The sequence below is a fragment of the Chelonia mydas genome, chromosome 4, assembly GCF_015237465.2.
Source record: "Chelonia mydas isolate rCheMyd1 chromosome 4, rCheMyd1.pri.v2, whole genome shotgun sequence".
NCBI lineage: Eukaryota > Metazoa > Chordata > Testudines > Cheloniidae > Chelonia > Chelonia mydas.
The window spans coordinates 73,606,485-73,623,506 of record NC_057852.1 but is presented as its reverse complement, the minus strand read 5'-3'; the positions used below and the strand labels follow the sequence as shown (position 1 = coordinate 73,623,506).

Here is a 17,022-nt window from a genome sequence, read left to right as displayed (position 1 = left end):
GCCAAAAAGGCTTGTAGCATGAACTACAGCAACTATGATGCAATATTTTCACAGATATTTTGAGGGGGAAATGGAACTATCAAAATTGCAGTAAAGGATGTTCTTTTCCAGACAAATTTTCAGAAGTTCATATGCCTGAAATAGGACACCTTTATTAGAGCTTAATAAAGCACCTAACTGCATGATTTGTAAGTCCAAATACCATGTGCACATCTACATCTCAGTTTTTGCCCACTGCTAAATCTGATGTTCAAGTTTATGATCCTTTTGAAAATCTGAGTCAGTCTGCCCCAGCTGACAATTATAGAGCCTTAGATTTTAAGGCCATCAGGCTCTATTATGATAATGAAGTCTGAGCTCGTGTATAGCACTGGCCAAAGATTTTCACCCGGTAATTCCTGCATCATTCCCACATCTTATAGTTGAGCTAGAGCTTTTTTTTTTTAAAGGCATTCAACTCCCGATTTACAAACGTCAATGATGGAGAATCTACTACATCCATCGGCAAATTGTTACAATGATTAATTACCTCACTGTTTAAAAACATGCCCCTTATCTCTAACCCGAACTTGTCTAATTTCAGCATCCAGTCACTGGATCTTGTTGTGCCTTTTATCTTTTTAATCATAAATGGTCTTTCTAGGTTGGTACTTATAGATCATTAGTAAGTCAATTCTCAGTTTCTAGGTGGTGATTAGGATGCTGATGTTGACCTTGAAAGGTTCTAAAGAGTCTGGGTCCTGGCTACTTGAGGGACCTTCTCTCTCCCTGTGTAATTTCATTGTCATTTGAATCAGCAAGGTGTTTGAGCTAACAGTCTCGGTTCAAAACAGAGTTGTATGTTGGTGAAATATTTTCCATGTAAGGTCCTTTATTTTGGGATGCTCTCCCTTTTTCTTTCTGTCAAAACCCAGTCTTGTTGACCTTCAAGGCAAGCTGTATTGTTCATCTCCTTTTCTTCCAGTTGTTAGGGGAAGGATGGCATAATGGGGGGAACGCACTGCAACAACACTCCCTCAAACTAGGACGCACTGTATTCTAGCAGCCTCTATTTTCTGCTATTCTGGTTCTATGGTAATCTGCAGTTTCTGTGGCCCAGCCATCCAGCAAGATCATCTTTCAAGTTCAGTTCCCTTTCCAGGTTAGCAGAAAAATACAAACATAAAATACTCAAAACCTGATGGGCCTTTGTGTCAGGCCCTTTGCCTCTGTTTGGGACTTGCTGATCTTTGCCTCATACTCCTGAGGTTTGAATGTCCCTACTTGCTGAGGAAGGGGAACCCAGGCCCATCCTTTCCTCTGAGTTCCATCCCAGGAACACTGTGTTAGGCATGTTGACATTTTTCGGATTCAAACAGTTAGTCAAATGTCAGGGTACTGGGGATGTTCCAGTTAGAAGTAGAATTGATGAAGTCTGGTGTTCTTTGATGCAATCTTGTTTCTTTATAGGAACTGTACAAAGTCCTGCTTCTCCAAATGCAAGAGGAACCCACAACAAAAGGAGCAATTTCTTAGCTTCCAGCCCCAAAGCTTTTTAGCCAACCCAAAAGCTGTCTCTAGCTCTTTCCAGGGTCACATCATGCTCACAGGCTATAGCTTGGTTTTCTTGCCTCTCTCTTTATTCTTGTGTTCTTTCACACACATGGTCACAATATCCAGCGGAATCTCTCCCCTAACATGGTGCTAGTTTCTGGGCAGACTATTAAGCCTTGTTGTAGGTGTGGCCCCTTTATCTTCCTCTTATAACTATCTAATTGAAGGGCACATTCATGCATCACTTTGAACCAGATTTTGACTCCACCCATAATGAGGTTTCATCCAGCTCATAACAGGAAGGGAAGGATTGTTCCTTACAATCTCTCGCTGCTTCCCTGGGCTGCTCCTACCTTTCCCCTGTTTATCAATTTGTCTTACAGAGCTGCCGCCTCTGCTACTGCTGCTCTGAAGTTCTGTCTCCTTGTGCAGCTTCCTCCCAGCACATTAATGAGGAGCTTCCTCCTGGCCATTCCCAGCCTCTCTAATCCCCCCACCCTCACTCCAGAGTCTTCCTCCTACTTTGCATTGTGCCTGGTTTTAGGGAGTCCCTTCTTCTCAGCTGGGACTGAAATGAAATTGGGCCCAATCCCATCTCCAAGCTCTTTTTAATTCTTTATTTGCCAGAGTGGAGTGCACAGCCACCACAATTCAGCTGAGAGAGAGAAAGAGTGGTCAGAGGACAACAGTAATTATCATGTTGTTGGAAAGTCCACTTTTCTAGTCAGGATTGTTTAATGTGGCAGATCATTTGGATGGAGAATCCCCTCACCACCACTCTTTTAGGTTCTATGTTTTGAATAGAACTGGTCAAATACTATGCTTCAGTTTCATTATTTGACTTTTTTTTCCCTTCTGTCCAATAGTTTATATAACAAATCAGTTGTTAGGTATTTGACCAGCTGTAGCTTACAAACACCCACATCCAAGATACTTTCAAGAAATATAAATAACTAGATAACTGGTTTGAATCTGGCCCTAAGCTGGAAGTTTTTACCACCTGGTTTGTTTGGTAGCTATGTTTAAATACAGCTGACAGGTATCCATGACACACAACCACCATCACAATTAGTACCCATGTTGATAGTCCCAGTAACAGGAAGTGAATAGGTATGGAGACTGAACTACTCTCACTGTTACTCCTAATGGTGGTCTATCTCCGATAAAAGCTGAGGCATTGGGAAGTCTAGGAAAAAACAATTAGTGTTAAATTTCTCTCATAGGCTGGTGACTTAAAGTTGCATTGTTTAAATTTATGCAACAATCTTTTGTACCTTGCTTTTGAATGTCCCATGGAATGCAAAGTTTTGATCACACTAAATTCTTATAACCCTGGCCATTGGGGAACCAGAGAGAGATAAAATTCTTGAAAGAACCAGCTCATAGAATAAAAGAAAATCTGTATTCCCTGTAGATATGCAGAAAGTCATTCCTGCCAATGTACAGTAGCTGTGTGTAGTGAAGGGAAGATTATTCTCTTGTTGATGTGTGCGCTGAGCTCCCATTAACACTAATGGGAGCTATATTTATATTGAGTGAAGGGAGAATATATTCATAGTGTGCAGCTGCTTAGCAAACAGAGGCTTATTTTTAGAGACAACGTGTGACATAACGGGGGAATTCTTAACAGTGGAGTATCCAGGAGCAATACATATTTCATTATTTCCTTATATTTTTCCTCTGTACTGTTTGTTTTTTCCTGTCCAAAAATACCATGCCTCTAACAGTATTTTCTACTGCTCCACTAGCCAGTGTTACAATAAGTAAAAGTGACCTGCAATGGAGTTATTAAAATGACTAGGCCTACAGTATGTGTGATTTTTAAGGTACAGGACTAACAACCAGAAGAACTGGATTCTATTGTTGGCCTTGCCACACAATTCTTGTGTGATCTTGGGCAAGTCATGTACCCTCTCTGGGTTTGTTTTCCAATCTGTAAAATAGGAATAATGCCTATGTTACAATGGTATTACGCTATTTGATTAATTCAGGTTTTTAAAGAACTTTCAGATCTTGACATGAAAGGCACTATACAAGTGCAAAGCTTTAATGTAATATCACATGTGTATATGAAAATATGAAGTATTATTTTTCTTCTGACTTTTCCAAAGTGTTCTATAAACTTTAAGCCTCACTATATCCATACGATGTAGTATTCTCTTTTCAGGAATGGGTCAAAACAGAACCTGGAATCTGAACCCTTTCTAATTAAATTGCAGCTGAGAGATAGGGGATCATATTTAAATCCCTTATTCAGAAGCTATCCCCTTGCTTTTGCTTCCATACTAGATCCACAAAAGGCAGGCACCAATTTTTCAGTTCTGGTTCAGATGCAATGACAGTCCTGCATGAACAGCTGTTTTTATGATATTGCAATCCAACATAATGGAAACCTCAACAAACAGCTGATCTCTCTCTTCCTGCAATCCTGTCTCATTCACTACATGACTTCCAACCACTACCACAAATGAGGTGGAAATACTACAGACAACAGCCTCATTTGCTACACAACCCTGATTCTTTCTCAGTGTACTGTCCATTCTGCACACCAAATGAGGCAGGAAAATACAGTATGTGAGTATGTAATTGGAGATTGCATCATAATGCCTCACAGACCATTTTTATTCTGGCATTTATGAAGAAGAGCTTTGAGTGTTTGATTTTGCAACCTTAACGTTTTTTTAACGTAGACAAGCCCAGAGTTAAATCAGTTAGGGCTCATTGGGAATGACTACACTGCAGCTGGAAGGTGTGGTTCCCAGCATGGTTAGACAGATTCACGACATCTTGAACAGAGCTAGTGCACTAAAATAGCAGTTTCGATGCTGCAGCACAGACAGTGACTCAGGCTAGTCACCCGAGTTTGGACTCAGCATCACACTAATATTTTTAGTGTGGTAGTTCAAGCAGTGCTAGCATAGGCATAGCTACCAAGACCTAAGACCCCACTTTTGACCTGCCAGTTCTGGTCCTATTGAATTCAACAGGTGTTTTACTGTTCAACTAGTATTTGTCCACACCATTTTATTTAAAATAGATGTTCTCAAGTGAAGTTATTCTTAAAGAACAAAATCCTTCAGTGCTTACTCAGGAGAATGACATATGACTGAAGACCTCAGAAGTGTTTTAGCCATGCAGTCAATAATTAGGGGACAAACAAATGGGTCCACAGACATTTTAATTTGAAAGAAAAAACAAAAGTTTCTATAACAAACTGGTATTCCCAATTTTCTCCTAAAGCAGTATACACACAGAAGCTGGTCCAAATTTACTCCCTTGCTGAGGATTCATTTATTGTTAAGCTCCATAAACCTCAGCCCAAGATTTTAATGATTTTGAAGGTTCCTATGGGTCTTCCATTCCTACCCTTAGTTTCTTCTGCCTTGAAGAGACACTTAAATCCTTACCTGATAATCAGCTGACACTAATAGGACTCAATTGTCTGACATCAGGGTGAGTCAGCAGAAGATATTTATTTCTCTATGCACTGTCCTAAAATCTGAGATCAGGGTAATTCAGAAGAACTCTTCATCTTTTCTCAGGATCCTAGAACCAGACACTTTGTTATAGTTTCACAGAATATCAAAGATCAGTTGTTTACAATAATTTTATATATCTATAATTTCATATATTTACTTACCAGTTTGATTTAATTTCTATTTTTTTAGCATCCCCATGGTTGATCTCTGTGCTTATATTCTGCTCTCTTGATATGAGCAGAGCACCCTCTAGGATGTCCATGGGAGTTTCATATATCTAGACAGAGCAGACTATAGGAGATGACATTTGCCATGTGGACCTGAGAGGAGAAGTTTGCCCTAAGATAGTTCCTTTCATTACGTTTTTTTCTTCCAGTGCAGTAGTCACTTCTGTTTTTAAAGAAAAATGAACCTCCATTGATAATATTATGGAATAAAATTTGCCAATGAATTACCTGGTTTCATCTGCATAGATATCACCATCAAACATTCAATCAATGGTACAAAAAAGGGGTGTGTCTGTTCAAAGTAACATGAAAGATCCCAATCTAAGTTTCTCTAATGCAAGTTTCCATTTAAAGAACCCAGTTAAACAGATTAATCACAGAGCACTTTCCAAATCCTGGCATTCCAGGTTTATAGATATTTGTGTAGTTGGCATTATTTACTATTGCAATTTTGTGGAACAAATCAATGAGGGTTGATTAGAAATATGGTTAATTTTGAGAAGCCTCAACACACAAAAAATGTGATCACAATGCAGTTTGGCAGACATTTAGAAAAAAATAGATATCTAACAATGGATATAATAAGAGCATACTGTTTTCCCATATCCAAATTAAAATAATTCTGTTATTGTTAATGTTTAATTTAAAAATACAATTTTACCTTTGAATTGATCTGCTTTAATACTGATGAACAAAATGACTATGTTGTTAGGTACTTAATTATTACTAGAAATTATGACTAATAAAGTTTTGTTTTTGTTTTTAGTTTGGTAGCCACAAAGGAAACAGACAGTGCAAGATCTCGTAGCATGCCAATGTCACCATCTGATTTCCTGGATAAATTAATGGGTAGGATGTCAGGCTATGATGCAAGAATCAGACCAAATTTCAAAGGTAATTTTGAAAACTAATTCACTTTAATCTAACATTGTCTTTGGTGTAAATGTGTGTTTTGGAGAAAAATTAAAAGCAAAACAAATGTACTCAACCATGCTCAGCTAACCTTGACTTTGATCATTCAAATTTCAGCAAAAACATGGTCTATTGTTTTGAAGTTTGGGTAGGTGCCAAAATGCTACTAAAGTTGAGTATTCTTTTTTATATTTTAGTGTGATATGTATATAGTATAATTTAAAGAACTAAAAGGAGCACATAAGATGTTCACACCTACATTTTTTTTTCATATTTCTGGTGTATGCTCATGAATCAAATAGAGATGTGCATGAATCTAAATAATTAGTACCAAAGTACTTCCTGTATGTCTGTACAGCATCTAGGACCACTGTAATACTAGTGCTAATGATAACAAGCGTACTGTGTAGTTGGTGAATGCATTTAAGATAGAAAACATTAGGTGCTATTCTCCTCCTGTCACTGTGTACCCATGGCTCACCAGTAGTCTTCTGTCACCCTTTCAATAGGCTTCCAACAAGCTCTGTGACCCTTTATTTGCTTAGGTAGAATGTTGAAACTTGGGGGGGGGGGGTTCTTAACCTTTCAGAATTTAAGAATTCTAGATAAATTTATGAAACAATTTAAAAATATTTTTAATCAAGTTAACCATTTATACCTTCAGTAAAATAAAATAATACTTTTCAAATGCAGATTGTGTGTGGAGGGAAAAATCTCCTGCAAATAAAGCCCCATACAGGTGTTCCTTTGCATTAATTTTTCCTCATTAGTGCCCTTTTTCCTGTTTTCAGGAGGTGTTCTGTCCTCTCTTTTCAAGATAACCTGATTTACAGAAAATATCTCCATTTCTGCCAGAGGCTGTTTCCAATCAGCAGCCAGGACTCCCTCCATGTTTACCTTCTCAGGTCATCTATCTCACCACCCATTTCAGTCTCACCTCTTGTTCATCATGGCATTTTAAAATGTTTTTAATTTCACCAGTGCTCAGAAACTTGACTAGCTAAATCCCTGAAGTTATTGGTACTGGATGCTGTTTATTTACTTTCCTTTGCCATGATTTGCCCAGTGAATCTGGTTGGCAAGAGAAGAATGAGTTGTCTGTCAAACTGCTTCCCAGTCAACCAACCTTAAAAAAATGGAACAGTAAATAAAACTAATCTCAAATGATTTACTTCTATCTGGAAACGTGGATCTTGCAATAGGTGAGTAGAGCTGACATTTCTCAGAATACACTCCTGACACCTTAGTTTAAATAACAAATGTGTATAGAAAATATTCATCAAACAAACCATCCAGAAAGATATGTATTATTTTTATCAATATACGTTTGCTATGGCTATGAAACAATTTCCTTAGAGATTGCTTGCTTGCTTGCCAGTTGCATCCCTCAGAGAATAGACACTATTGGCTTCTTGCTTAGGAGGAAAAAAACCCTGGGTGTAAAACAGAACTTGCACAATAACAACAGATAAGTTCCACTTAAAAGATTACTTCCCTGTGTGTGTGTGGAATCTTTCTATTTATTTGCCTCCTTATTAAAGGTGTTCTCAACTATATACCATAGCTATTCCCTTTAGCATGTAACTTTCAAGTTTTAGATTGCATTGCCTGGTCTTTTTTGCCCAGGGTCCTCTTTTGTGCTGCACAGCTTTACTTTAAATCTAAGGTGCTGCACAAAAGAGGACCTCAGGCAAATAAGACCAAGCAATGCAATCTCGTTCCTCTTTTTCTTTTAATCTTCTAAAGCTCCATGGGTGAGTATATAAAAGCAAAGATCTTATAGCTTAGCAATTCCTTTGGGGATTGGATTTTGGAATTTGTCATGGGCACCATGCAATCACAATCTTCTGAGGAGGCTATTTTGTAGAAGGGGCAGATGTTTAAAAAATAGTGTATTCGTATTGTGCTTCTTAAATATATAATTCAAAGGACTGGGAGAGTTTTTTGGTAACCATCTGAATGTAAAGAGACAAAAACCTAATTCAACATTGGTTTGCTGTTTCTTAAAAGTGTACTTTGTAAATTTTCTAGACAGCTAAGCAATTTGAATAAATTTGCCAAGAAAGATTCAGATTGTTCGCTAAGAATAAATATCTCCTTTAACTACTTTGCCACTTTCTTGCTATTATTACTCTAAGAACAAGTGGAGCTTCCTGCCATTTGCACTTTGTAATTTATCAACAATTAAATTATGAAACAAGTACTAGTATGAAATCCCAGACTATCAACCCTGGTATAATTAGGAAATTGAATCTTTTTTCATTAAAATTCCTAGACACTGCAGATAATATATTATTTGACTACCAACTGCATGTCATACTTAGTCTTCATAATTACACTTTGTTTCTGACTGCTTTGTGTTTGTGAAGTAATACACAAGATAATCATGTTTTTGTTCAATAGAAGAGAGGGATTAAGCAGTATTTTCAAAGAGGTCCAATATTAGTTCTAACTCTAAAATATGGAAATTCTGAAACATCTTTGGGTATGGATGAAAATACAAGAGAAGAATCCCTGGTAAAAGTTTATTCTAGTTATAGAATATTTAAGACTATGCCAAAATTGACCATAGGAAGTGCCTCACTCAATGAAAGGAGGAGAGGAACTCTTGCCTTTGAAGTCCGTTATGTTTTTTCCACTCCTACAGTTGTGATGAAAAGCTCTAGGTATGAATGCATCACTGTCTTCCAAATCTGGGTCCAATCCTGAAGTCCATATCTATTCAAAGCTGTCAATGTCTGAATACAGAGTTTTCAACAAGTTAGGAGTTCAGGATCAGGCTCTTTGTCATGAACATGCCTTTTGTACATAGCTACAGCTCATCCCTTCACATTCCTATTTCAGGAATAATGCAATGGGTCATTGTAACCATGCCTCCAGGGGTCACAACTGAGAATACCAAATTCAGGACAAACTGCTGAGAAATAGGGCAGACACACCCCAAAACTGGTGGTTATTGTCCCATAAGATATACCAAACCAGCAACAAAAGTAAACTTTTTCACCACACGGGCAAACAAGAATTCAGAAAAGCAGTTTCCCCTGGCATTCCTGTTCTTGTATCTCCACAAAAAATACTAGACTTAAAGATGAGTGGATCTTTTAAAACCAATTTCATCAAATAAAAGATTCTTCTGATCCCAAAGGAAAAGCCACACACCCAGGTCAATATACAACTCAGATCTTACCTAATAATGGTGCTGTTGCCAGTCTTTTAGTATCTAAATCTAAACATTTATATATGGAAAATAGAAAGAAAAGTTTCAGAGTAGTTAACATTGGTTAAAGGAATCAAGTACATACAATAAATGCAAAGTTCTTGGATCAGGCTTGTAGCAGTGATGGAATAAACTGACGGCTTGTTAAATCTCTGATTGCTTCCAAATCACTGGAAGGTCCTCAGTCCCTTGGTTAGAATTCTCCGATTAGTACAAGTTCATCATAGTCCAGAGGTTTAAGCAGGAAAGAGGCAAAATGGAGATGTTTCCAAGGCCTTTTATAGCTTCTGCCATGTGGAGGGAAATCCATTGTTTTAAACAAAGCTAGTGGAAAAAATACAGGTAGAAAAATGGTGTTTGGAGTCACATGGGCAAGTTACATGTCCATGCATGATTTCGCTTAGTCACAGCAAAGGCCATTGCCTATTCTCTAGTTGTTCACATGAAAGTCCATCAGGCATGGATGGGAGTCTCTCATGGTCCATTGTGAGTCCCTTGATGGGCCACTTAACTTGAATAGTCCCTTCAAGGTGTGCAGGCTAAATACCTTGTGGGAGTTTCCACAGGAGCAAACATATTTAAAATACAGGTATAGAGCCAATCCTCATTACTTCAAATATAAAAATGATACATGCATACAAATAGCATAATCATGCTTAGCAATTCATAACTTTTCTGGTGACATCTTACTTGACACACTTTGCATAAGATTTGTTGCAATTATATAACAGTGGTAGCAACAATTCTCTATGTAGTTATATTTTAATCAGATAACGTTACAGTCATTACTTGATTTATAATTTCCAACATCTCTGCTGATTGAGGAAAACTTACAGTAGCATGATGCCTTACTTAATATAAAATTTAATATTGAATGGTTTACTTTTAAACGATAACTATTTTTAAAAACATCAGTCAAAAGTTATTTATTAGGTATTTCATCATAACACTGAGAAAGTATTGTTAAGATAGCCACTGAAGTGCAATAGAGGGCAACAATATTAAACTTTGGAAACACAGTACATGTTTAAGTATTAAATGTAACTCTGACTTACAACATTAAAATCAGTGTTTCCCTGTTTCTCAAAGCTGATATACTGTTCTGGAATACTTGGGTTAGTTGTTCTTATCACTTGGTGGTCAAGTGGGAACACTACACAAAAAGAACATAAAGTTTTGACATAAAGGACACTTGGCCCCATTTTGTCATTCCTGAATTCTCCTGTTCTCCCTGCACCTCACTCTGAGTTAGTCACAGAAGCAAGCACTTCTTCTTCAAGGTTAAACAAGATAAAGCTGACTCATCCTGGTATTTTGGAGAATATAGAAAACAAACTTGTGCAGGAGCTTGGGAAGAGATAGAAGAGTCTTGTTCAATCTGACTATTTCCATCTTTCTTGTCATATGTTGCTTCTCTTGTATGTAGAGCTTTGTAGGAACAAGCTTGCCTCCCCCGCAAGTAGCCTCCATCTTCTACATACTTAAGCCTGCTATCACTTCTTAGAATGCAGCAATTTTTCCTCACTCTTTAAATCAACCCAGGGAGACTCTGATACTGATAATCTCTGGGAATAGAGTGCTCTCTTCCTGTCTATCAGAGTAACAGTGACCCAGCCAACAATAGATCTCCAAATCTGAATGTGGAAGTGTCAAGGGAGAATCCTTCCATTCTCAACATTCTGTGAGAGGATTAGACTTGCACTATCTAGACAGAATAAAGCCTAACAGTTACCACAGAGGGACTTCTCATATTGACGTAGAATATAGGCAACAATTCTAATTTTCATTAGATACAAATTGACATACTTTTCTCTTTTTAAAAGAATTTCATGTACCATCTAGTAAGATCCATACTGGGTGCATATTCTAACCCACCTGGCCTAGTCATTCCTTATATGGCAAGTGACACCACTTTGGAGTTTGCTTTACTTAATTTAAATTTTTAAAGTCCATTTGGTTCCTTCCATCTAATAATAATCTGCTTGTTTTGAATCACGGAAGCGTCCCTACTTCCCATTTCTCCTTTGTGCACTGACAAAATATAGGAATACACTCCACATGCTATCAACCCCAACTTAGTTAAAATGTTGTTGTTTTTCTCTCACCTCTTATTTCCTACCTGTATCATTAACTTATCATATTAAGAAATTTAGATTCAGATCCTAGTAAATAGAACTAAACAATCTAGGATCACTAAGGAAAGCAGGAACATTTGTTAACCTATGATAATAAAGGACATTCCCTGGCTGTAGAATGTCCATGCCTAATTGGGTAAAGAATGTGAGCGAGGCCAAACAGCAAAAATTAAGATGTTTGTACACCAATGCGAAGAGCCTAGGTAACAAAATGGAGGAACTAGAGCTACTGGTGCAGGAAGTGAAACCAGATATTATAGGGATAACAGAAACATGGTGGAATAGTAGTCATGACTGGACTACAGGTATTGAAGGGTATGTGCTGTTTAGGAGAGACAGAAATAAAGGTAAAGGTGGTGGAGTAGCATTCTATATCAATGATGAGGTAGAATGTAAATCAATAAGAAGTGATGGAATGGATGAGACAGAGTCCGTCTGGGCAAAAATCACATTGGGGAAGAAAAGTCCCCTGTGATAGTGCTTGGGGTGTGCTATAGACCGCCGGGATCTAATATGGATATGGATAGAGCCCTCTTTAATGTTTTTAATGAAGTAAATATTAATGGAAACTGCATGATCATGGGAGACTTTAACTTCCCAGATATAGACCTGGAGGACAAGTGCTAATAAATAATAAATAATAAATAATAATAATAATAACAGGGCTCAGATTTTCCTAGATGTGATAGCTGATGGATTCCTTCATCAAGTAGTTGCTGAACCGACTAGAGGGGATGCCATTTTAGATTTGGTTTTGGTAAGTAGTGAGGACCTCATAGAAGAAATGGTTGTAGGGGATAGTCTTGGCTCAAGTGATCATGAGCTAATTCAGTTCAAACTGAACGGAAGGATTAACAAAAATAAATCTGCAACTAGGGTTTTTTATTTCAAAAGGGCTGACTTTCAAAAATTAAGGAAATTAGTTAGGGAAGTGGATTGGACTGAAGAACTTATGGATCTAAAGGAAGAGGAGGCCTGGGATTACTTCAAGTCAAAGCTGCAGAAGTTATCGGAAGCCTGCATCCCAAGAAAGGGGAAAAAATTCATAGGCAGGAGTTGTAGCCCAAGCTGGATGAGCAAGCATCTCAGAGAGGTGATTAAGAAAAAGCAGAAAGCATACAGGGAGTGGAAGATGGGAGGGATCAGCAAGGAAAGCTACCTTATTGAGGTCAGAACATGTAGGGATAAAGTGAGACAGGCTAAAATCAAGTAGAGTTGGACCTTGCAAAGGGAATTAAAACCAATCGTAAAAGGTTCTATAGCCATATAAATAAGAAGAAAACAAAGAAAGAAGAAGTGGGACTGCTAAACACTGAGGATGGAGTGGAGGTTAAGGATAATCTAGGCATGGCCCAATATCTAAACACACACTTTGCCTCAGTCTTTAATGAGGCTAATGAGGATCTTAGGGATAATGGTAGCATGACAAATGGGAATGAGGATATGGAGGTAGATATTACCTTATCTGAGGTAGAAGCGAAACTCAAACAGCTTAATGGGGCTAAATCAGGGGGGCCAAATAATCTTCATCCAAGAATATTAAAGGAATTGGCACATGAAATTGCAAGCCCATTAGCAAGAATTTTTAATGAATCTGTAAACTCAGGGGTTGTACCATATGATTGGAGAATTCCTATTTTTAAGAAGCGGGGGGGAAGAGATCCGGGTAACTACAGGCCTGTTAGTTTGACATCTGGAGTATGCAAGGTCTTGGAAAAAAATTTGAAGGAGAAAGTAGTTAAGGACATTGAGGTCAATGGTAAATGGAACAAAATACAACATGGTTTTACAAAAGGTAGATGGTGACAAACCAACCTGATTTCCTTCTTTGAGAAAATAGATTTTTTAGATAAAGGAAACACAGTGGATCTAATTTACCTAGATTTCAGTAAGGTGTTTTGGGGAATTATTAGTTAAATTGGAAAAGATGGGGATCAATATGAAAATTGAAAGGTGGATAAGGAATTGGTTAAAAGGGAGACTACAGTGGGTCATACTGAAAGGTGAACTGTCAGGCTGGAGGGAGGTTACCAGTGGAGTTCCTCAGGGATCGGTTTTGGGACCAATCTTATTTAATCTTTTTATTACTGATCTCGGCACAAGAAGTGGGAGTGTGCTAATAAAGTTTGCAGATGATACAAAGCTGGGAGGTATTGCCAATTTAGAGAAGAACTGGGATATCATACAGGAGGATCTGGATGACCTTGTAAACTGGAGTGAGTAATAGTAATAGGATGAAATTTAATAGTGAGAAGTGTAAGATCATGCATTTAGGGATTAATAACAAGAATTTTAGTTATTAAATGGGGATGCATCAATTAGAAGTAATGGAGGAGGAGAAGGACCTTGGAATATTGGTTGATCATAGGATGACTATGAGCTGCCAATGTGATATGGCCGTGAAAAAAGTTAACGCGGTCTTGGGATGCATCAAGTGAGGTATTTCCAGTAGAGATAAGGAGGTGTTAGTAGCGTTATACAAGGCACTGGTGAGACCTCATCTGGAATACTGTGTGCAGTTCTGGTCTCCCATGTTTAAGAAGGATGAATTCAAACTGGAACAGGTACAGAGAAGGGCTACTAGAATGATCCGAGGAATGGAAAACCTGTCTTATGAAAAGAGACTCAAGGAGCTTGGCTTGTTTAGCCTAACCAAAAGAAGGCTGAGGGGAGATAAGATTGCTCTCTCTAAATATATCAGAGGGATAAATACCGGAGAGGGTGAGGAATTATTTAAGCTCAGTACCGATGTGGACACAAGAACAGATGGATATAAACTGGTCATTGGGAAGTTTAGACTTTAAATTAGATGAAGGTTTCTAACCATCAGAGGAGTGAAGCCTTCCAAGGGAAGCAGAGGGGACAAAAGACCTATTTGGCTTCAAGATTAAACTCGATAAGTTTATGGAGTAGATGGTATGATGGGATAACATGATTTTGGCAATTAATTGATCTTTAACTATTCATGGGTAAATAGGCCCAATGGCCTGTGATGGGATGTTAGATGGGGTGGGATCCGAGTTACTACAGAGAATTCTTTCCTGGGTATCTGGCTGGTGAATCTTGCCCACATGCTCAGGGTTCAGCTGATCGCCATATTTGGGGTCGGGAAGGAATTTTCCTCCAGGGCAGATAGGAAGAGGCCCTGGGGGTTTTTCGCCTTCCTCTGTAGCATGGGGCACGGGTCACTTGCTGGAGGATTCTCTGCACCTTGAAGTCTTTAAACCATGATTTGAGGACTTCAATAGCTCAGACATAGGTGAGAAGTTTATTGCAGGAGTGGGTGGGTGAGATTCTGTGGCCTGCATTGTGCGGGAGATCAGACTAGATGATCATAATGGTCCCTTCTGACCTGAATATCTATGAGTCTATGTATCACTTTCCTAAGTGATCCTAGATTGTTTAGTTCAATATACTAGGATGGAATTGTGCATTATTTTGTTCTTTTTCTTCAATAACTGATATGCCATTGGGTACACTATAAAATTCCATAGGGTTATCTTTTGAAATAGACAGGAGCGTATTGAATTGGAAATGATAGAATGCACAGGTATATAAAAATGTGATGTACCTCCTAACTGGAATTTACTTGCGCACACACATTGGATAACTTCACTACCCAGTGGCAGCCATTAAGTATGATCCCGTGAAATCACCTTCCCACTACTTGCACCCTTCCTTGGCCCCAGTCATATCTTACATTGAAACATCAGATAAAGCAGCTTTAAATTTTTAAATTAGTAAATTAAATGCCATCATATTCAAAGTGACTGACTGAAAAATTGCTACCTTCTTACCCAACAGATCTGCTTCCTGTATGTACTCATCTCAGTGAAGTAAACAGAGAGAGATATTTTAGTGCTTTTTTGCTTCTGTACTTCACTGTAGAGCCAATACAGCTGAGAAAAAGGAGAGCTGGATTCTATTCTGGTTCATGCACCATGAGCAGAATTTTTTGTTAATGAAGGTGCTGATCCTTCAAACATTTATTACTGCAGTAGTCCCATTGATGTCAGTGAGCAGTGAAGCATCAGCAATGACAGAGCTGCTTATGACTTCAGTGGGATTACTCTGGATAGTTCAACACTACTCTTGTTAGTAAATTTGTAGGATTGGTTCTTATATTCCAAATCTGGGATCCTTATTACTGGTAATCATATGAAACCGAAAAGAAGCCAGCTCGGTTTTCAAATTCCAAACGGAGTTAAATAATAATATTGATGATTGGGCTGCCAGTTAGAAGAAAAAATTTCACTAATTAACAGAGTAATTATGATATGGAAATAACTGAGAAACTGTAATATTAAACCCCATAATGCCATGTTTAACATTATTTTAAAACCTTTTTTGCACGAGAAAATGATTCAGCTCTCAAGTCAGATATCAGACTCACAAGCATTGCTCTGCCATTACTGATCCTTTGCAAATTCAGGGCAAGATAATAATTGTTGATTGTATTCAATGGAGCTACTCATAGTAGAAAGACTATGCCTGGTAGTAAATGTTTTCAGGAATGGATCCTGAACAACTAATAGGGACACAGCAGTGAAATGAGGATTTACACATGGATGGATTTAAGTGGCATGCCGCAACTTCTGTTAAACTTTAACACGGGGAGGAGTACTACCCATGACCCATACTATACGTAACTGAGGGTAGGCTTTCCTCAGCCTAGCCCGAAGGTCTCAGCTTGCTTTGAGTCCTAGCATACTCCTTTCCCCTCTGCAAGGAGGACAGAGTGCAGAAGGGTGGGGACCTTGCCTATGAAGGCAACAAGATATAACCTCAGTCTGTGAAGGCCAAATGCCACTCTATTCCATGAGCCCAAGGCCATCACTAAAATCCAAGGTGTTTTACCTCTGAGAATCATTTTATTTTATCCTTTTAACCACACTGGAAACTGGCCACAAGGGGTGCCAGCAACTAGTTTGGTCACACCCCACTCAGCCACTATGTCTGGTATCACAACTCCTGCCCAGGCCATTCCCTCACATTCTGTAGCTATATGTTAGTGCCTGTATCAGACATCATCTCTGAGAAATTCAAGCCAATTGTACCAGATGCTCACTGCTGGGACTGTCCTCTTTCACTGCCAGCCCTATCAAGTTTCCTCACCCGTGGAGGCAAGTGAGTGCCATTTCTGTGGCTGTCGCAGAATAGAATCTAGCTTATTTTTTTCTTAGCACTGAATAGCCAACACAGCTAACAGGAGCAAAAAGCTCTAATAATGTGCCTTTGTTACTAAAAGCAGTAAACAGGTTTCAGACATAGGAGATCTGTCAAGTAAAGAGTTACTTTTTTCCTGGTTGTTGTGAAGGACTATGATGTATATTCAGTTGTACTAAAACGGACATTGTTTTAGATGACATAGTACAAATTCAACAAAAAGCACATTCACTTTTGCATGGCATCTTCCCTCAAGACCTGATGAGCTCCCTTCTCTTTCCTGAGCCCTAATTGGGATTCCTACAAATTATAGGACAGTTAATGAATCTTTGAAAAAAAATGAACTGAAAAAA

At 38.3% G+C, this 17,022-nt stretch overlaps 1 protein-coding gene across 2 annotated transcripts in view; it reads left to right on the top strand.

Moving 5' to 3' along the window:
• The window catches only part of GLRA3 (glycine receptor alpha 3), a 132,707-nt gene that overhangs the window by 21,408 nt on the left and 94,277 nt on the right, over window positions 1-17,022 (top strand). For both annotated transcript variants that reach the window (XM_043546009.1, XM_027829306.3), the window contains exon 2: window positions 6,006-6,133. In XM_043546009.1, coding sequence (XP_043401944.1) covers window positions 6,006-6,133 — 128 coding nt within the window. The remainder of the gene's footprint in view (window positions 1-6,005; window positions 6,134-17,022) is intronic.